Genomic DNA, 23642 nt, shown 5'->3' on the forward strand with positions numbered 1-23642 from the left:
GGAAAAGATGTTATATCGATAGTCATTTAACAATAGTCCTGGGCAGCTGGACAAAGTATTTCATTAAAATTTCTTCTTAAAACATGTACTCATGAATTTAATCCTTATTATTGAGCTCTTAATATGTCAAATCTTGAGATTTAAAAGATGTTCTCACTAATTCAATAGTAAAAAACAGAAATAGGCATGAGGAAATGTTACTTTGGTAAGATGTGGAATACACACAGACAATTAACTATTGTTGCTTTGATACTGAAGAGACTCAGTAAGTAAGAAACCAAAGTTAATCTGAAGACTATCAAGTACTTTAAGAACATTTCAATTTAGTACATCAGTCTATTTCTATTTGATGATATCAATGAAATATTTTAAATATGATAGGGAAAACATGGCACTGGAATCAGATAGCCTAGGTTGAATTCATGTTATTTACTATTTATATCTCCTTAGGAAAATTTCTTAATCTCTAAGAATCCTGTCATTTGTTCCTCTGTAAGACTTCCATTTTATATAATGCTTGGCTTCTAGATCCAGTGATAGATTAACATGTGATAGATTTCAAGACCTTGGTTGCAAAGAAAAGAAAGGTAGGCAATTGGCTTACTTGAGACAACCTCAGAGACTCTTTCAGTGAATCTTACTTTTAATTTTATTATAAAGTGATACATGTATATATAAAAATTAAATAGAAATTCATCTATAATTCTTTAGCTTCTTTCTTCCCATAAGTCCTGCCAAACTTGCATATTTTACTGTATATTTATAATATAAATTTCCTTTTCCCTTAAATTTCACCAATCAACTGTCAATTCTTGTTGATTCTACCATCAAAATATGTTTATCAGCCTCACCTCTCCTTCTCATCTGACATGGTTCTGATTCTAAATCTCATCTTCTTTTGCCTGAAATGCTACAATGGAATTCGAATATGTCCCCAACTTTTGGACTGGTCTGACTTCAATCTTCCCTCTATTCTGCTAATTAAATGGTTTGTGAGAAAAATTCTTTAATTCCTCATCTTTGCCCTCCATCGCTTCTAAAATTCTTAACCTTTTATACAAAGCCCTCCTCTGGTCTACCAGTCCCACTTCACTTGCTGCTTTTCTCTTCTATTCATTTAATGCTCCACTCATATCAAACTCTGCAGGCCGTTTTCACCACGCTGACTCATGGCTTTGCAACATGCTCTTGCTTTTGACTTCAATCTCCTTTCCTCTGTGATCAATTGGCAAATGTCTATTTATCCTGGAAGTTTCAGACTTTCTGGAGTCTTTCATGCAGACTGAGTAGTTTCTTTCTCTGCATTCCCATTGCACCCATGTCCCTCATTAGAGCCTTTGTCATGTGCTGAAATATTAATTTGCTTCCTTAATAGGGTCAATATCTTTTTAGCTTGTATACTGTCATAGTGCTTGGCATCTTGCAGTATTTGTTCAATTATCTGTCGACAGCTTCAAGTGAAGATACATTACCATGAATCTAAGTACCAAAGAAGCTCAGATTAAAAACTTTTTTTTTGATGCCCTAGTCAGATTTATTTGTTTTATTTTTTGAGATCTTTTAGCATTTTGTTATAACTTCCATTATTGAATTTAACATAATCTGACTTGTGTACTCGAGGTTGTATATGTACATTATATCTTTCACTAGGTTTTGAGTGCTTAGAGGCAAAGATTAATTTTTGTTCCTGGGACCTAGCACATATTAATGTACATTAAACATATGTTTTATATAATATGTAAAATAGTGTAACTGTCAACTAACTGATAGGATTTGTGAAGTTAGGGACTATGTCTTTTTTGCATTGTACTACACACATAGTAGGTCCTCAATAAATCTTGAGAAATTAGTAAATTCATTTATTAATTAAATTAATGAATCTATCAAAAATAAATACTAGGTATTTTATCATTACAGAGTGCTTTGAAACTTTAAAAGCAAATGAAAACATGTCCTTAAAGTCAGAATTGATTTTGTACAGCTACTATCAGTGTTAAGACTCCCTGGCCTCTTCCAAAACACTTTTATCATTCTATTTTTGCTTTGACTTCTAAACCATTACATTATAATAAAGCTTGTCATGCTGTCTTTCACATTAGTCTAAAGCTATGTCACTTTGATAAATGCATAATAATCTCAGTCATTATGTCTTCACAATAAACAGCAGGGCTTTCTGCTACAAGGTTAAGCCTCTGCTTTATTGCCATAAAACGGTTTTGGATATTTTATAGGACTAGGGATAAGTTAGGGAACAGGGAAAACTAAAGGAAGCGTTCTTTTTTTAGAAGAGCTTTTGATTAAACTATGTTTTGGTCAATGAGTTGCTAAATTAGAGGATTTTGAGATCAAAGCAATTTAGATTAAATAATTTCCTCCAAAAATAATCTGAAACCAATTTTCTTTTGGAAGACTGTTCTATTACCACTTTCCAGTGATAAATAAGCAGTAAGTTTATCCCTATAGACTTTGGTATCATACTAAATGTTCAATTGCATTTTGCTTTGGATCCTAAACTGTCTCTAAGGTGGCAGTTACTGATGGCAAGGCCCTGCTGGAAGCCAGCAACTTGGTCATTTGAAGGAGGAGTCATCATGGGGAGTAAAAAAGGATTTTCAGAGCATAGGGGAACTCTCTCTGCTGGGGGTTGCTCTTCCAAACAGTCAACCTGATTACACCTTTCTATTGCTCTTAACCCTTCTTTCTGGGCTACTAATCCTGTCTGGGTCACCAGAATCAGATCAGTATAGTATACAAAAGTATATGGATTAATGCCATTCCATAAAAACTGTAAATGAAGCGGCATGTAGTACAAAAAGGGAATATTCTTCTTGCTCATTTCCCCTTCAATCAATTCCTCTCCCCACAAGTAGCAATTAGTAACAGTTTTGTGGATCTTCTCATATTGTTTTATTATTACTTAATATATTATATATTACAACATATTGTGTGACAATGTATGATATTTTTATAAAATTAAATATACTATTCTAAGTGTGTGTACGAATACAAAGAAGTATTCATTATTAGTTTTCTAGTAAACAGTATCACTTTCCATTAGTCTACTTGCCTTTCCCTACACTTATATATCACTGTTTAACCAGCATAGCTTTATTGTATATTTTGATACCTGGTAGGGCAACTCCTACTTCTTGTTTTTCTTTTTCAATTTTAGCTATCCTATGGCATTTTCTTTCCTTCCAAGTAAATTTCAGGATCAATATTTATGTTCCATAAAAAACCTTATTAGTGTTTGAATTGGAATTTCATTAAATTTGACATTTGACATCTTTAAAATATTGAGAAAGCACAACTTACGTTTACCCATTTTTTTTTTTAGTTATTTTTCAGAAAAATTTTATGCACAGATTTTTTTCCTATTCCTTATTCAGGTTTTTCCTCCATATTTCAGGCGGCACCTTATCATCTTATGATATTCTTAACTTTAATGGTGGTGTTTCTAATGAAGATGTGTCTTCTTTTTATATAACCCATACATCGAGTTTTTAATTTTAACATGGCTACCCCCATCAAATTGTTTTTGTAATGGCCTGGTAATTTTGGATAGTCTTTCATTATTTGTAATTTTGGATATTTCAACATTTAATTCTTTAATTTTATATTCTTACCTAATAATTCCAATATCTGGAATCCCTGGTGATCCGAATCAGATATTTGCTATTCTGGTGATTCTCCCTCATGGTGACTTGTTACCTTTTATGTTTGATTATCTTTTATTGTTACTTTGGCGTTTGCTGTTGCTAAACTGTGGGCATTCATAGCAACTAAATTGAAGAGGCTCTCCTTTAAAGAACATTTGTATTTGTGTTTGCAGAGCAGAAATGAGGAAAACTCTGTCCTGAGGCTACTGTATGCTCCTTTTCTGTTGTCCAGTTTAATTGAACAGTCTCTCCTCAGTACCTCCTGCATCTTGCTGCTGGTCCAAGGCTTAGGCTCCAAGACTGCAGTCATTGCTTTCATGCCTTCTATTCACTGTCTCCATCTTAAGTTTGTTTCTTTTTCTCTCTTTCTTCTTTTAGACTAGGGGAGATTGTTCCCACTTCCTGAAGGCCCAGCAAGGAAGTAGAGTTATGTTTTATTCAGAATTGTGTTTCTTTGAAGCAGGAAGGCCCCTTACAAAAACCTAGTCTGCAATGATACTTGAACCAGACTTCCTTTGTTCTAGCTGTTTTTTACTCATTTCCTTCAAAGTTGTTGTTAGTACAAATATTAAGTAAAAAGAAAAGAAAAGAAAAGAAACTTAGTGTTTAAATGTACTTTGTAAAATAAAAAAGGAACTATGATCTTTGGAAGGCAAAGTTAGGGATCTTTTTAAAGACCATGGGAAAAAAATCATTGTTTTTCAGCGTTATGAGAGTAATGAGAATGGCAAAAAAATCAATTTAACTGAAATTTTAAAATTTCCTAAAGGAACTTTTGTTCTAAAAAAGAAAACACTTGAAATAAAATATTGGTATTAGTAAAAATTATTATCAAATTTGAACTTGGAAATTAATGAGGTTCCTGCGGTACAATTCATACTGTTAGAAAAGATTTAGATTTTTTCAAGGCCAATAACAGAATACACAGATACATCATAGAAACCTGAGTCTGAGAGCTATATGTCTTCTTTCACTTTTGTTGAAAAGAATGATCAAAAAACAGAAGAATAAAGGTTATGATAACAATTTGAAGATGAATAGCACAACAGAAGATTTTAATTTCTGAATAATATTTTGTTTGACTTCAATATTGGGAAAAATGGTGAAAATATTTTTTAAAAGAAGATTTGTTATATGACTTTGTTAAAAACATTAGTTGAGGTGTTCTGCCAGCGTGTATCATCTCAAACAAATTGTCTTTAAATATTCACTCATTATGCTTTTGTGGATTATCCAAAGGCTTAAATTCTAAATTAACAAGCAAGACTTGTTAATATATAAAGGTATATTCAGGGGAGCCAATGCCTTAAGTTCTCCTAATGATGTATTCTCTCTCTGTCTCTTTTTTTCTTATTGTCATTTTATATCTATCTCTTACAGGATGGCAGGAGTTAATAGTAAATGTTTGATGAAACCAAACAAGTCTCATTTCCATAAAGTCATCTGAATCTGTTTTCTATTTTTCCCTCACTCATATTTACATTAGGAAATTATGAATTTTTTTCACCTAACTACTTTGAATTAAACTTAGACATGTTGCCAATACGTAAATAAATGATTTAGTTTTAAAAAGTACACTGAAAACAGATTCTTTACCTATCCATACATCTCTTCATGCACTTATCTTATCCATGAAGTTATCCATTTATAAATGTAACAGTGATCAGGCAAAAGACTAGTGTTGTTTATTTATTTGTTTTCTCATTTATTAATTAATTACTTATTTTTTAATAGTTTTATTATGCCTTTGTGTGTGATTCTGGCCATCTCTGGCAGGGAGCAGGGAGAAATTCTTCAGTAAAACCAGACTGAAAATATGGTGATGTCCACATTTCTTTAGTCCAGTCTTCCCAAAAGCCTCCTTGAATTTGTTTGAATTGTTGGTATTTTGGAATCTTTAGATAATGGATTGAGCAATTTCACTACATGCTAGACTAAACTGACAGAATTTCAGAGCTGACTGGGGCCACTTTGGTAGAAGGTGAGGAAATGGAGAAGTAAGATCACATATCTAAGATAACAAACCCGAGTAGTATTAAAACCAGGATCAGTGTGTCTGGAGTCTCAATCCACTGGTTTCTGGTTCTAGTGTATGTATAAGTAATAGAATATTTGTTTTTATAATCTTGCATTATTAAATATCTAACAATTGAAACAAGGTAAAGATTAAGCAGAAAAAATATATCATCATTATGTGACAAGCTAAATTTTACCTTGATATAAGATCACAAGTTTAGTTACTTATTCCTCTTAATATAACATATAGATAAAATAAAGAGCTCCCAAATATGCCATTTTAAGGACTTGACTTAGTAAGTCTGAGCTGGAACAGACATCACGATTTCTCAGGTATAATGATGTAAATAGATATAGTAGTTTAGATGAAAAATTTGTGCAAAATATTTTTAAAAGAACCAATTATTAATCATAATTGTTATGCTTAGGTGTTTGTCGATTTATTTATTTCTCTTACTAAGAAGAAAAAAACATCTCTAGCATATCTAGAATGAAAATCGATATTAAATATGATCTTTTCTAAACTGTAGCCTAATTCTTTTCCAAAAGTCGACTTGAATGTAGAAGAAGAGGAGAACCCAGGATTCACAAATATTAACCTGATATTTAAGTGACATTTTGTCAAAGGACTCGATTAATAAAATTGAATTAATGTGAGATTTTTTTCATGATTAAAAGGATATAGACTAATTAAGGAAAAAAGGAAGTATGGTTATCTGGTTTAGAGCCAAGCCCCATGATATTACTGATTAAATTGAGAGCAGGGTTTCTTGTTCAAGGGGATTAGTGTTGACCTTAAGACAAAGTAGAGAAGTTAAGGTATGATACAAAAGAAATACTTGGGAAAATTTTTAAAAATCACTAATTCCTAGCCCCATCCTCAAAAAGTCTAATTTAATTGCTTTAGGAAAAGGCCCCAAGCCTAGGATATTTCTAAAGTACCACAGGTGTTTCTAATGTCAAGGTTAAGAAATACTGGTGTAGAAAGTGGTAGTATAGGAAAAATTGAAAAGCTTATGGGAGGTCACATACTATGACATGATTTCTAGGAAAATGCTGAAACACCGTTATATGCATTCAATGCAGTTTATCAGTGCTATTGCTTTGACCCTCAGCAGAGAGAATTAAAATTAGAAGATGGACTTTGTAGGACCATTAATTGAGAGAGTTCTCCAGAGGAAGAAGGGAAAGTAGAACAATAAAAATTTATTTTAAGAAAAAAAATAATGAACATACACAGTTTTATAAAAAATATTTCTAATTTTAGTTGCTAATAGCAAAAAATAACCTGTCATAGACTAAAGAGTTTGTCACTCATCTATTTTCTATTTTCTATTTAATTTATATGACTAAATGTCAATGAAATATTAAAGTCAATGTAAATCATTTGAACAACACAGTAGAAAATCATTCTGGAAAAATTATAGTACATTAATACTATAGAGTTATTGTTGATCTATACTCAACTATGCCCCAGATTATTATTCTGACATGGGTTAGTTTTTATTTTTTGAACAAGGTCCATGCTAAACAAGACAGGATTTTGGACCTTGAGAAAAAGGCTAGCATAAGTAATATGAATGTATGAGGGCAAGACTGTTATATGAGTGTTTGTGAATAATCTAGATGTGTCTAATCTTCATCGCTTTAACATTCAGAATAGTTTATCAATTTTATTTATATTTAGAACACATTAAAATCTATTTGTAAGTCTTGGCTCTTATAGAATCTTTATTTATGAGGATAAATATTTTCTGGAGATCTTCCAGAATGTTTTAAATCAAAATAATGACTAAGAACCAAAATGAATTATTTAATGAATTCTTGCCAAGAAAATCCAATGTACTTCATAAATATATATTCCTGAGTTAGAAGAATTTTACTGCTGTTTATCTGGTAGGAATTGACTAGGTAATTTTAAGTTTTTTTGGTAGATGGAAAGGTTACCCTATACATCAAACATAATTATTTCTGCAGGATATTGAAAAATTCTCATAAATTTTCATTGTAGATTATATGAGATCTGCAATTAGGTGAATAACCATGTAGAAGTGAGGCAAAAATTTTTTATGAGAGTCCTATATTCTTTGACTTGTTCTAGCTAATCTTTTTATCAATAAGATGGATGTAGACATAGTTATCAGGTGAACTACAATCTTCAACAAATTCAAAAAATACTTATTAAACATCTACTATGTTCCATGAGATTCGTGAACAAATCAGGGAGAAATTGTCAATGTAACTGACTTATGATTTGACATTATATTGTCACCTGGTAACTGTAAATCAAAACTAGGAAAAATCCAAATCTTAGCTTAAAACATCAGACTTTTGAAGATAGGATGGTAGATATCTTGTTTGATTATTTGTTCATGGGAATAATATTTAGGGTTTTGCTCAATTAGGGCCTCAAGGTATGTGAAATGTATGATGGAGTGGCGTAATCAGCTAATGCATTAGGGAAATCATAGCACCTGTAACAGTGGTGGGGATCACCCAAAATATTGTCTCAACTCTGAGCATACTGCTTAAAACCAACATTTGAGGACCCTAAGGTGCTCATTTTACACATTGGTGAGTCAAAAGATACTGTCTCAAGTTTATAGTGCATTAATTAACATGTAAGTGTATTATTTTAAATTAGAATAGCTGATAGGACAAAAAAAATTATATGTTTAAATTGAGAGGAATGGGAAGAGAAAAGAGTAAAAGGAATGTAAGTAACTTCTTTTTTTTTCAGAGGAGAGAGTCATTAGATATATGATTAATATATGCTATGTACACACACACACTGCTATTATTTGGTGTTATTGAGAAACCCGTAACCCAGAAAGAATTAAAGAAGGCTGTCTCTAGGAGTATGACACTTGGGGTTGAGAGAGGTGGGCTGGGGGAAAAAAAACCTTTTGGTGCTATTGGATTTTATACCATGACATATTCTGCTATGATTTAAAAAGTAAACAAGGTCTAGATGACTATCCTTCCCTGAAAAAAAAAAAAGTGAAAACAAAGTGAGAGAATCGAGAGGCTGCCATGGTGGAATGGGATCTAAAAACTGATAACATGATGGTTCAGGGAGCTGGGATTATTTAACCTGGGCAAGAGGTGTAAGAGGTTTATGTAGATGTAAGAAAAGAGGTTAGAATAGAATCAAGAGGTAGAAGAGGACGTTTTGGCTGAATATATTTAATAATTACTGTAGAAATTCCTATCCTGTATATTGCATTGTGCGTTCACGACCCAAACTCAAATCTTCCATCACCATATATTTGACCCCTTTTATCCTTATCTCCCTCCCCCCGCCTTCCCTCTCATAAGCACTAAACTGTTGCCTGTGACCATGAGCTTTTGTTTGTCTTGTTCATTTTCAACAGTTTTTTATTTTCTTAAAGGTGTATCTGATTTAAAATAGGTTAAGAACTATTGGATTGCCTACCTTATGGAGTAATAAACACTTATTTAAACAGAAACCATTGTTTTAATAGATAATTTAGAAATAATTCTCACAGTGGATAAGATAGATTAGTTTATTTGAAAGAACCTTCTTCATGCTTAGGTTCTAATATTTAAGCAATAAAAAATAAAATTTAATAATAAAAGAGCAGTTATTATACATATGACGTGCTGGTCATCATGCTCAGTGCTTTACATGGGCTCTCATTTAATCCTCACAGTTTACTATGTCGTAAACTCAGAGAGACAAACTTGCTGGAGGTCACCCTGCAGTAGGGGACAAAGTCAAGATTTAGAACTCAAGCAGTCTGGCGCTTGATCTTGCCTGCTAGTCCCTTTTGGAGGTGCTTTTCACCATCTTGATTTTGATTCCATTTTCCTCCCTGGCCTGTGTTAATTTTGCACCAAGACTCATAGCAGCAACAGTTGTACCTACAAAGCTGCTCTTTCTGTTTTCTTTCTGTTTGTCTTGTTCTATCTGTACATCATCTTTGTGTCTCGATTGTCTATGTTTGAATAAGAATCTAGTTTCTACGGTTTATTTGAACTTGATTTAATTTAATACAAAGTCTTTTATATAGAGAGAGAGTAGAGAGGGGACAGGTGGTAGAGAGAGAGAGAGAGAGAGAGGAAGAGAGAAACACTATTAATTTTTTGTTGATACTGTGACAAATCAGCACAAACTGGGCTTGAAACAATACAAAATTATTTTGTGTTCTGTGGGTTAGAATTGCAGCATGGTCTAAAAATCAAGGTAGGCTCTCCTGCTTTCTGGAGGCTGGCTATGGGAGAGAAACCGTTTCCTTGCCTTTTCCAGCTTTCTTGCCTCAAGGCCCCTTCCTCCATCTTCAAAGCCAGTAACAATAGCTAGAGTCCTTTTACATCTCATCACTCTGATTTCCCCCTTGTGATTATGTTGAACCCACTCAAATCATCCAGGATAATATGACATTTTCAAAGTTCTTAATTCACCACATGTGCAAAAATCTAAGATAATACAGTGACACATTCCAGGGATAGGACATGGACATGTTTGGTAGCCACTAGTTTACCTGCTACCAGCACTTACTAAATGCCAAGCACTTTTCCAGGGACCAAGACTAAGCACATCCCTTCTCTAGAGGAGATCACAATTGATGAGGTATTTAAATGGATAAGGGAAATACCAAAAAAAGTATTATGACAGACGTGTGAACAGTGATAGTACTGTGGAGGAAGCAACTGTCTGCCTGGGGTTGAGGATGAGGCAGAAAATAACTTGGCTAAAAAATTAGAATTATTCTTGACATATTCATACGACTTTATCACTTTTCATCCAGATTTTGAGACTCTGGGATATACAGCACCAGTTGTCCATCCAGAGGATAGCATGCTCTCTCCCCAAAAGTCAGGACTTCAGATGCCTCTTCCACTTTGATGAAGCCCACGGTCGACTTTTCATCTCATTTAATCACCAGCTAGCATTGTTGGCAATGGAAAGGGACACCAGCAAGAGGGTGAAAAGCCACGAGAATGCAGTCACTTGTGTTCTTTACAGTTCAGTCTTGAAGCAGGTAATGATGCTTTTCTGTCACTCTCTCAACAGGTCCCCACATCCAGAGTTTCATTTTCTTAATTCCATCTAAGGTCACTCAGGACATGGAAAAGAAATCATTTAATAGCCATATGTGTTTTTTTTTTTTTTTGAATAATGTGTGTTTAGGTGGATTTGAAGAATGATTTCATTTTCAGCCAGTGACCACAGCAGCACTGATAGTTATAAAAAAAATCACAATATTTCAGCTAAAACAAATGTAACATGTAACGAAATTGAACTTATCTTTGTTACCTGCTAGTTTGGGTCTTGATGCCAAATGCAAGTAAACCTGGCTGTAAAATTTTCTTTTATGAACACTGTCTTCCTGTATCCCCATGGAAAATTCTGAAATATGCATGAAATGTAATTAGCAGAGATCCATTTTGCCAGCATATTTTACACTAGTGGCTCACAGTGCCAGCCCGGAATGTATTGATAATAAAATGATTCAGTTAAATGTGGTACCACTTGGTATGCAGCGTGAGTGTTGTTTGTCTCCCCACCACTTTAATGACACTCTGCAGCCTTTGCTTATGGGAGCGCTACCTGCATGCCAATGAGGAAGCCTGGCTCCTCCGGAGCAGAGATGCCGCACAGACCACCGGCCTTCTTAGAGGACAGAGTGGGCCAGCCTGGGGGTATCACGGAGGGTGCACAGGCCAGTGGAGGTTAGTCGCGCAAAGATTACCTCAGGCCTGACTGTAACAGCACAGCAGGAACCCAGCCGATCGCCAATATCCAGCTTGCGGCCAATTAAACAATAACCCCAACCCATTCTTTCTTTCCCTTCTGCAGAAGCTTCTGCAGTCACGCAGAAATGAGTAGTTCAGATTTTGAGCAAGGGGTGGAAAGCTCTTTGTTAGTAATGAGTAGTGTGTCATGTCACTACTTCAAACATTCTGTTTTCTGGTTATTCTAGGAGATAAAAGTCCTTTACAAAACAATCCATTTTGAATTCCATCTGTGGGAAACATTCCCCCGTAAATGGTTTACTGAACTTTATGAAGGCAACCAGTTAATTCGGCTCCCTGGTGGCCACTGAGAGATGGATTTGTTTCCAGGAGAACAGTTTGCTAATTGAGATCTGTAAAGTTAAAAAGCTAGGTTTGCGCATAGATGTTAAGATCCTATATTGCCTGGCTACAAGATGAGCAATATTCCCTGAGGAATTCAGGAAATGAGACACAGAAAAAATCTGGAATTTTCCATTTGGGACATGAAGATAAAGCCAAGATAACATAAATATATGCAAGTTATAGGCAACAATAGAATATGCGCATATGGTATATGATGTAAGAAGAATCACTATACGGTTGAGTTGAATATTTACACCTCTACTTATTTTTTGCAGTTAATAGGGTAAGTAATTAAAAGCATTAATATGTATATAAAGCACATAGAACTCTGTATCACATGCATAAGTGCTTCCTATTAGCTGTTAAGCTTGTAAAGAAATACTTTAACATTGTATTACATTTATAATTATAAAAATATATTGCAGTCAAATAAAAGAAATCAATGTCACCGGCAGTCCCATCAGCCAGATATATCTATCATTTTATAGTAATTAGACAAAGCAAATAATACAGTTTTGAACAAATACCAGGAGCCAGGACTGTGGAATTAAAGATTCATTCAGACACTATAGTTTCTTTTCCCCAGTGGCTTGGGGAGGCTCAAGTCTTTAAGTGCAGGTCCAAGGTGTATTCCTGGTCCCCCTTGCTCATGACAGGATTGCTCATGAAAGAAGGAGAGGCAGACACGTTACCAATTCACAAGGAAATGGAATTCAGTATAACAGAGGTGAGAACAAAGTGCTGTTCATGGAAAGTGGTCATTTCCGCCTGGGGCTGGGTGGGTGACTTCTCTGCAGAGCCCTGAAACCTAGAGTGGGAGTCTTTAAAAGGAGAAGGAAGTCGTTTCAGACAGGAAATACAACATGAGCACCTGTAAAGACACTTGAGCACTCACGGTTCATTTACTGGGAGAGAGTTCATTCTGGTGTGGCTAGTATGGGAGCTCTTAGCAAATGTGGGAGCCGGGGCAATAAATGGAGCTTAGAACCAGATTGTGAAGTTCATTCCCTGAAGGTACCATAGTCTAGTCTTGGAAAAATTACATGTGGATTTGGGATTAAAATACTAATCTCACAGCATGATCTCGGACCTCTAGGAGATTCAAATCTTTTTAGGAAATCTTTGAGATCAAAACTATTTTCATCATAATATTAATTTGTTGTTTGCTTTTTTCACTCTCACTTGTCATGAGTGTACAATGGAGTTTTTCAGAGGCCACGTGATAAGCGATGCTGTCATTGATGGCCAAAGGAATGGGTGCTTTTGTATTCTCATGTTTTAACAATTTCTCAGTTTAAATTTCTAATATGGCAAATTGTCTGTCTGTCTGTCTGTCTGTCTGTCTGTCTGTTTCTCTCTCTCTCTCTCTCCAGCTATCTATCATCTATCTATCCATCATCTCTATATCTATATATGTCTCTCATGTAAATAAAAGCTATTTGAATTCTCTGATAATTTTAAGAGTATAAAGGGATCCCAAGAAGAAAATTTTGAGAACTTCTGGGTTAGAAGATCAGAGTTCAAATGTTGGGCAGATTACTTAGATTATGTCTAAGCTTCAGTTTATTAACTTTTATTTATTTTTAATTTTTTAAACAATTTTTTTTAGGCAAGGCAACCCTTGGTTGACCTCACAGATTGCAAGGAACTTGTCAGTTTACAATCCCTTATTTTTTACTTTTTATGCCTATAACACCTCGTCTTCCTAGGTGGTCTCCTATCCAAGTACTAACCAGTCCCGACCCTATTAACTTTTAAAAACGTGTGTTGGCAGGGCATAGACATGGTAATAGTAACAACATGCATCTCCAGCATTGCTCGCTGTGGCTCACCTTTTGGAAATAGTCCTCCTTCCTTCCAAGCGGCCAGCTCTAGTAGGGCCCCCAGGTCCCTGACACCTCTCAGGTTGAATGTCAGTGTTTTATGACACCACTTTTGCTTGTCGACTTCTTGGTATTACTTAATCTTTATTTAACCATGTGTCATGTGAAAGCTGATGTTGGGAAGAGTTAGAAAGACGAGGGGACCCTGAATTAGGCTTTGTCCCTATTCCTCTTCGGGAACACCCCTTGAGGTGAGCAAGTTGTTTGTCCTGTCCCTTCTCGCCCAATGCAGTTCCTGCTCTGACACATTCAGTTCCAGGGCTGGAACTGAATTCAATTCCTCTCAGCTCCCAAAGTCTCCAGGGACAGCTCAAGCCACACCTATATCACTTCTCTTTGAGCATTGGTCACATTTCTAGTTGTTTTCCTGTTAAACACTTAACGAAACTCTCATTTTTCTCTTCTCTTGTGTTTTGGCCTAAGGGGGTAAGATCCTGTCTCCCACTTCTGTATTTTCCTCTAACTCCTAACACTCTTCTGAATACCAACTGGATACTCAATTGCCAGATTAGGCCAATAATTGCCATTTCTCATTTCAAGTTCAAAAAGAATCCATGGTTTTTCAGTACAGTGATGCTCGCTCTTTAATTATCTGGTTTGGTGTCTTTTTTGAAGACTTTCCATTTTTCTGAATTGAAAGGAAAACATTTCTTCTGTTGTTGTCATTTCAACACGTTGACAACTCTTTGGTATTATTTCATTCTACTTGACTTTAGTATTGGCCTAACACAATCCCTATATGAAAGCAACTTGGCACATTTCTGTGACTTTTCTTCATTTTCCTGCCTTTTGGTACCCTTGAATCCTAATCTAAGAAAGTGATGATAAGCCATGCAAAACCTTTTACAAAAAAAAACATTCTTTGTTTCACCCTGAAAAGCTCACCCTCACAGCTGGTGGCAGAACAAGATGTGGCAAGATGGGGGAGTTCCTGGAATGCACAGTTTTGAAAGAATCGAAGTAATTCAGTATACTGGAGGAAGTTCTTATGAGCTATCTTTGCATTGAGTTTTTAATGAAGCTTTTCTTAAAAACTCATGAATTTTAGGAAACTTTAAAAAATATATTTGTAGGTATAAACAGGAATAGATAAAATGTCTGAGTTATCCCTATGGCTTTTACCCTAATGGTATGGGTCGATGTGTTTTTGTGCAATAGGTAGTTTTCAGTTTGCTTTGAACCTGGGACACACTTATAGTCAGGCCAGACATTTAGGCATCATTAAATTTTGACAGACAATAATATTTACTATTTTTGTTATTGAAATCACTTAATTTTCTAAAACATTACATACTTAAAATGATGCAGTAAAGCTCAGATAAGGAACTAAATATAATCATGTTCTAAATATCTCTCTGTGCATAGACTATTTTACATAAATAAGATTCTGTACCCTACTTTTTTATTCTGTAATATATTGGAATATATTTCCTTGTACCTAAATGTAGATCTACTTCATCATTTTTTAAAAGCAGCACAGTATCCCATTGTAGGTGTACATCATCATTTACTTATCCATGTGCCTTGACGAGAATTTTGCTATTATGATTTTTTTGGTACATAAATATATTCATGCTTATGACTTTATCTATCTAAGGTAAATTCCTAGGAATTACTTTCTGGGTTAAATTATATGTATAGTACATAATTTGATACCCAAATTGCCTCCCAGAATCTTACCATTTTATCTAAACTCTAAGAGTAAACATATTAATCACATACATGGTTACATAAAGAGATCTGTCAGACAATGGCTGCCTGGCTGCCTCCAGCAGGACTCCTGAGACCCTTGATAGGGTTCCTATAATCCAGCATAAGATGTTGGTTTTGAAAATGTGAACACTAAACCCTTCTTCACTTTATCCAGAGTAGTGCTGTTTCTTGAGGACCATCTGTCATAGTATCACAGGAAACATAATGCCAGATCATTCATTAAAAATGAGGGTGGGGCATAATTTTTTAGTGACAGTGTGTTTCCTGTCCTCTTTTCTGAACATCGTTTTTTAGGGAATTGAGATATTTGAGAATCTAAACTATTCAATTTGTAGTTTCCTTGGTAATTATAAAATCTGGGAAAAGGGAAATGAAAAAGCTTAAGGAAAATTTATCTCCACCTTACAAGACATTATACCTCTTTAGTGCTTATATTTAGGGCAAAATCAATGAGTTTCTCTTTTGAACAGAATTAAATGAACACTAATGAAAAATTTCTCTTTGCCTGCCTTATTGCTGGGCTCCAAGTGACCTCCATTCTGTTAACATGGCTTTTCTTCACTAGCCACCTTGAGGCTTTTCTTGGTTTTATATCGATCCTCAGCTTATGAGGGCTAATCACTAGATGGAGACATGGGAAGGACCATACTCTTAAGGTTACACCAAAACATATATATGCATACATGTGCACATGCATACACATGAACGTTTATTTAAATATGATTAGCTTGGAAGAAATAACACATTTTAATGTTATAAAACTCAAAAAGACAAAATGATACACAGTGGATGTTTCCTCTTATCCCTATGTCTACCTACTCAATTTCCTTTCTTGGAGGCTACCAGTTTTGTGAGTTCCATTAGCCCCCTTCAAAGGCTGTTCTATTCATACACAAGTAAATATGTATATTCACTTTTAAATATATATATGTAATTATTAATATTTAAGAATATATTATTTTAAAAGATCTTTACATAATTTGTATTGCATTATATGAACAGAAACATTGCTCTATACATTGATTTTTCACTTAACGATACAGCCTGAAGAGCATTTTATCTCATTACCTAAACAGTACCCTTTTTCTTTATGACAGCTGCATGGTACTCTATTATATGGGTCTACGAAACTTTTTATTAATCAGTTCTTGTGGGCATTTAGATTAATTCTAGTATTTTTCTATTACAAATAGTATAGTAGTTTTTAACCTTGAAAACACAAATTTTGGCTCTACTGAGGAAATGATTGTGAGATAAATTCCTAGAACTGGAATTATTGGGTCAGACTATTTATGTCAGTAACCTTGATAGATATTGTCAAATGTTCTCTATAAAAGCTGCATTAAATTCATCAGCAGGGCAGGAGAGGGCCCTCTCGTCAGCTTTTCTCATCATCACAGTCAGCTATTTTTTAAGACCTTTTTTTTTTTTAAGAGCACTTTTGGGTTCACGACAATATTGAGAAGAGGTACAGAAATATCCCATATACTCCCTGTCCTTGCACATACGTAGCCTCCCCAATTATCCACATCCCCCACCCCCCCGGGTGCTACATTTGTTACAGTTGACAAACTTGTATTGACACATCCTTATCACCAAATGTAGCCACAGTTTACACATTAGGGTTCACTCTTGGTGTTATACATTCTATGAATTTAGACACATGTATTTGATAAGTATCTACCATTACAGAGTCATATAAAACAATTTCACTGCCCTAAAAATCCTCTATACTCCACCTTGCCTTCCCATCCTCCTCTCCTAACACCTGGCAACAACTGATATTTTTACTCTCTACGTAGCTGTGTCTTCTACAGAATGTCATATAGTTGGAATCATACAGTATGTAGCCTTTTCAGATTGTCTTCTATCACTCAATAATATGCATTTATGTTTCCTCTATGCATTTAATGCTTGAAAGCTCTTTTTTTTTTTTCTTTTAGCACTGAATAATATTTCATTGTATGGATGTATCATGGTATTTTTATTCATTTTCTTACTGAAGGACATCTTGGTTGCTCCCAAGTACGGCAATTATGAATAAAGCTGCTATGAACATCCATGTGCAGGTTTCTGTGTGGATGTAAGTTTTCAACTTTTGGGGGTAAATATTAGGAAGCCTGATTGCTGAATTGTAAGAGTATTTTTAGTTTTGTAAAAAAGTCACCAGTTGCCTTCTAACGTGGCTGTACCATTTTGCTTTCTTATCAGCAATGAATGAGTGTTCTTATTGCTCCACATCCTTGTCAGCATTTGGTGTTGTCAGTGTTCCAGACTTATGCCATTCTAATGTGTAGTATCACATTATTGTTTTATTATGTACTTCCCTGGTGACACATGAGCATATTTTCATGTATTATTTGCTATTTGTTTATCTTCTTTGGTGAGGCTCATTTTTAAATAGTTTGTTTCTTTTCTCATTATTTAATTTTAAGAGTTTTTGATATATTTTGGATAACAGTACTCCATCAAAGATGCCTTTTGAAAATATTTTCTTTTAATCTGTGGCTTGTGTTTTCATTCTCTTGACAGTGTCTGTTGCAGAGCAGAAAATTTTAAATTTAATAAAGACTAGCTTATTAATTATTTCATTTATGGATTATATACTTGTGTTTTATCTAAAAAGTCATTGTAAAACCAGATGTCATTTAAAGTTTCTCCTATGTTATCTTCTTTGAGTTTTATAGGTTTTTTTTGTTTTGCTTTAAATTTAGGTCTGTGATCCATTTTGAGGATTTTTTTTTTTTTTTGTAGGGATATAAAGTCTGTATCTAGATTCATTTTTTTTTTTTTAACGTGTGGATATCCAGTTGATAGCACCATTTGTTGAAAAGACTATCTTATCTTCATTGTATTGCTTTTGCTTTTTAGTCAAAGATCAGTTGATTAGATTTATGTGGGCCTAGTTTTGGTCTCTCTATTCTGTTCCAGTGATCTATTGGCTATTCTTTTGCCGATATCACACTGTTTCGATTATTGCAGCTCTATGGTAAGCTATGAAGTTGGGTAGTGTCCGTCTTTTGATTTTGTTCTTCTCCTGCAGTATTGTGTTGGGTCTTTGGCCTCTATATGAGCTTTAGAATCAGTTTGGAATCAGTGCTATCTACTTTACTCATTAGAGCCCTCAACATATTAATCATAGCTATTTTTAAATTCTTGATTTGATAATTCCAACATCCCTGCCACGTCTGAGCCTGATGCTTGCTCTGAATCTTTAAACTGTGTTTCTTGCCATTTAGTACATTTTGTAATTTTTTTCTTCAGTTTTGGACATATTCTGGGTAAAGAGAACTGCTGTAAATAGACCTTTAGAAATGTAATGGTAGAGTGTCGGGAGAGGAAGCCTTCTATAGTCCTATGATTAGATGTCAGTCTTTTAGTGAGCCTGTGCCTCTGGACTGTGAACTTCACATATGCTTCTCAGTTGTCTCTCCTCCCTCTTAGGTAAAATAGGAAGGCAAGAGCCAGCAATAATGTAGTATTTCCCCTCCTCATGTCAGATGGGCTCTGACAAAACCTCAGCAGATTAAGCTCTGGTTAAACAGTTTATCCTCAGGGCAGACTATGTTAAGAACAGAGTAGTCTGACATATTTCTAAATAGTTTCTTTCCTTTGCCCCTGCCAGGAGCATGAGGGGATTTTTCTTCAATATTTATAGTGAGAACCTGGTTGATATTCTCTAAATAAAACTCATAAAATTGTGGGGTCTCCCTATGACTGGCTCCCCTGGAATTTTGAACTCTCAGACTTGTCTACTTTGAGACTCCAGTAATTTGTCAATCATAGTTTGGGTTTTCCTATCTTGGCACTGCTTCCCGTGAGTTTTCAGTTCATCAGTTTTCACTCTGGTAAATTGCGACTTTCTTTATTTGCCTGTTGGTCTTTCCAGTTTTGATGCAGCGATTTGCCCCGTGACCTCATTTCTTATATTGACCTAAGAAGAGTTGTTGATTTTTCATTTTGTTAGGATGGAGTGACAACTTCTAACCATGCAGAACCAGAATCTGGGAGTCCAATGCAATATCAACTATTTTTTGAAGTAGTTTTTTCTTAGATTGTTTTTTTTTTTTTTTTTTGAAATGAGAGAGGTGGTAAGGTTTTAGAGTCAGAGTTTCCATTGCCTTACATTGAGCAAGTAATTTAATTTTTATAAGCAACAGTTTTCTTATCTAGAAAATAGGATTTATAATACCTCTCTTGTAGATTTTCTATAAAGGATGAAGGATATTATAGTATATAAAGACAAACAAAATAAAGCAAGAGTAAAGGGTAAATAAATATTAGTCAAGAAAGGGGAGATGACTTTGTCTCCTGATTCTTGTGGGTGCCTGGTGATTTTGGAAGTGTTTTGACTGCCTGTATAATGACCACAGGGGTCACAGGCCATGGCTCCTCCCCTCACTCACACTGCCTCAGCCTTGCTAGTCTCCTTGCTAGTCCTTGAACATGCCAAGGAACTCAGCCTCAGGGCCTTTGCATCACAGTTTCCTTTGTCTGGAAATCTCTTCACCGAGGTACCTGCATAGCTTTCTCCTTCATCTCACTCATGTCTTTCCTCAAATGATACCTCAGGGAAGCCTTCCCAGAGCCCCCAACTTTGCGCCCACTTCCAATGATCTCTACCTCCTTCTCAGTTATATATTTTTTTTATAATGATTACATATATATGTATATATAGAGAGAAATATACTATTTTTCTAATCTGGTTGCCTCTCTCCTGCTCTTCCCCCACTAAGTGTAAGGGCAGGAATATTTCACTGCTGTGTCCCCAGTGCCTAGATCTTGTGCATTACATATTGTAGGTATTTCATAAATTTAAGGAATGAATTAGAAAGAGTAAATTAGAAATTAATCTAAGAAGAGGCGATATCAAATAAACAAGATTTATAAACAGAATGATTGCCTTAAAATATTTGAATCCTTTGTCTGTACCAGTACTCTGAGATATTATTCTCCTCACCTTGCTACTTACTGAGATGTAACTTCTTGAGGTTTGATGCAAAATAGCAATAAAGGAGGTAACTTGCTCTATATTATGAGACCAGAAATAGCACTGACTGAAAAAATAAAATTAAAAAACAGCAATTAAATCAAATGTCCTGATCTCTTGTAGCCAGTGACATCTGCTGCTGTAATTTTTGATCCTTCTTCTTGCTTAGACGTAGGACTTGTGATGCATATAAAAGACAACTAAAATGCCTACTCTTGTTGGAATAACAAGAAGACAATTAGGGGACATAAAGTGTCACATCTTTTAGGATTGTCTGATTGGCTGTGACAGCCTCAGATGAGAAAGATAAAAAGACTCATATATTTCTAAACAGTTATTTACTCAGGTACATAAGGTGGAGCGTGCTCCCAACAAAATAATGATTTGCTTACAAGGCCCATTGCATTGCAGTGTTGTTACTAGAACAGGGCCATTTCTGCTCTGCAGTCTATAAAGACCCTGCTTGCATTGGCTAAGGTCTCATCTGATGAGCATTAGGCAGGAATGAACTGAAAACCTGAAGAGATTTGATATCATCAAAATGTGGCATATAAATATGATGCTGATACTTCATCCTGGGCTTTATTAGCAATAAAAACAGCTTGCTAAAAATAAAATTTCCTCCATTCTGTAGTCAAACCATTTCCTTCAGCTGCCAAGTGATGTTAAATACACTCCTCTCTCACCAAACTTTGAAAGTCTTTTCACCTGCCTTGTTATCGTTGTATTCTGACATTGTCATAGTGACAATAGATTCTGGTTAATACTGGTTGTATGTTGCGACATAGTCAGTCCATGTTTTTCAACACATTGTTTTCCAGAAGCCTGTACCTTAAGGCAGATTGCCATAAAATGAAATCTGACTGGCTCTACACCGTTGTCATTATTGATTCAGATCTCATAAGAAATTGTTAAATGAGAGCAGAAAGGTGATGAAAACTGATGAATAATATGTTGGGGCTCAGCCAGGTGGGCAGAGGAGGGAGAGTGCAAAGCAGCAAAACATGAATGTTATTAATTCTTGATTGAATGTCTATATTAGGTAAAAGTGGTGGGGTGGATGATGAGAAGCTTTGTAATGCGGCTGAAGCCAGTCTTGAACAAGTAAGCGAGTCTTTTCTCTGAACGTAACCTTATTTAATTTTGATTTCTTAATTTCTGTCAGGGAATGCTCATCTTTTAGTAATGAAATGCCTAGCATACAATAAGTACTCAATAAATGCTTTTTGAATGGAAATAATAAAATTCTTCACTACCTAAAATACCACTATCAAAATTTTTACCCATGCTTGGAATATTGTTTTTATAGTTTTGTCTTTAATGAATACAATCTCAATTCCTAAGTTACTATATGAGAAATTCATAAGTATTAATAATTTGAAATCTTAATGTACATCTACAAATCTGGTTTTTAAAATTGTAATGTTCTATATACCCTGTCATGGTTGGAAGAAAACAAGACATTAAATATTTTTCTTAATTTGATTTGGATACAAAAAGTGATATCAGCCCAAATAAAGGGTCAGAAAAATAAAGCTTAAATGAAATAGTAACACTATCTAATTTTTATGGCTTATTTATTGTATGCCCTACACGGTGCTAAGTGCTTTATAAATATTAGCTTATTTAAACCTCTTAAAAACAGCTTGAAATAGTTACTATGATTCTCTCTGATTTATAGATGAAGAAACTAAAGTTTAGAGAGGTTAAATAATGAGCCCAAGGTCAGACAACTGACATTCAAACTCAGGCATCCTGGCTCCAAACCCACTGCTCTTAACTACTATGCATATTGCACAAACAAAAACAAAAGAGACAGTTACATGGAATGATAATAGAAGTAGTACGTCATATTAATTCAATGGCCCAGGTTATTTGTCCTAGAAACTACACTATCGTTTAACAGAGGTAGTAAATATTTAAGCTACCTTTGATTTCACTGAGAGAAAATGTATAACAAAAATAGTATATTACATTACTTACGACATTATCTGATTCAGAATGTTAATGTCAGGAAAAATGGCAATGAGAAATCATGTGCTCAGGATCATTTCTTTGCTGAGACATAAACGTTGCTAAATGGTGGCCCATTTTTCCCAGTCCCTCCTCTCCATTGTACCTCCAGAACTGTTTTAGGTGAGCATCTCTTACCTGGACTATTACATCAGCCTCCAGATGGTCTTCCCACAACCCCAGTTTGTTCTCCACACTGTTGCCTGAGGTTTCTTCACGAACCAGCAAAAAAATAAATAAATAAATAAATAAAAAAAAATAAATTTAAAAAAATGCTATTTCACTCTCCGTATTAAGAACAATGAAAATGTTCTCTACTTTTTTTTTTTTTTAGTTTTGAGTCACACATCTACTGATAATCCAATGAAAGCTATAGACCCTTTCTGAGTAAAAAGAACTTTATACACCTTACTCATTATTTTTTGGCATTGCTTGTCAGGGATTTCAAATATCTGTCACCAGCTAGTTTTCTCACCTGATATTCCATCATTTATCCCGTCATATATACTCTAGCTCCATTAAATTTCTTATTGTTTCTCAATCTTGAAATATTCTTCAAGTTCTCTGTTCTAAGCATACTCTTAATTGTCTGGGATGCTAAGCTGAAACAGAGGAAGGCCTTATGATATGTCTGTCATAGGCAGCCCATGATTCAAACCTCATTTTATAAGCTTGGGAACAGTACTTAGCTGATTAGAATCTCAGTTTCATCACTGGTAGAATGAGGGTGCTGGCATTATTAATTTTACAGAGTTTTATAAAGATCAAATGAGGTAGTGAATGTAAAGGTCTTAGCACTCAATAAATACATGTTCTTATCTTCAATCCCAGTTTGACTCTCCTCACCCTTTATTTCTCATCCCCCATCCGGTGAGTGGATTTTAGATTTCTTCTCTGTGCCCCACAGCACCATGATTGATACCTCTAACCTTGTACCATTGTTTGGCATTTTATGTTTCTTGTCTGCTTCTCCATCTAGACACGTAGTTGTTAACCCAGGTTGCACACTTAAATAACCTGGAAAGCTCTTTTAAAAATGCCCCTTGGTCCAATTAAATCTGAGGCTCTGGCATGGTATGCAATCATGGTTTATGAGGTTCCACAGGTGATTTTAATGTACAACTTAGACTACAGACTCCTTAAGAGCAGGGATTCATCAATGAACCCACTGCCATCATGGTGCTGGGCACTGAGTAGATGTTCAGTGTGTGTCTCTAAAATGAATGCATGCATGGGCCAACCATCCAGGCCTTTTGAATATAC

The 23642-nt window shown here is 34.9% G+C and overlaps 1 protein-coding gene across 2 annotated transcripts in view; it reads left to right on the forward strand.

Annotated features, from left to right (window-relative positions):
- WDR49 (WD repeat domain 49) overlaps positions 1-23642 on the forward strand; it is a 115461-nt gene that overhangs the window by 40776 nt on the left and 51043 nt on the right. For both annotated transcript variants that reach the window (XM_039857547.1, XM_039857546.1), the window contains exon 8: positions 10448-10681. In XM_039857547.1, coding sequence (XP_039713481.1) covers positions 10448-10681 — 234 coding nt within the window. The remainder of the gene's footprint in view (positions 1-10447; positions 10682-23642) is intronic.

Source organism: Pteropus medius, unplaced genomic scaffold (genome assembly GCF_902729225.1).
Source record: "Pteropus medius unplaced genomic scaffold, Ma_sr-lr_union100, whole genome shotgun sequence".
In the NCBI taxonomy this organism is placed as follows: domain Eukaryota; kingdom Metazoa; phylum Chordata; class Mammalia; order Chiroptera; family Pteropodidae; genus Pteropus; species Pteropus medius.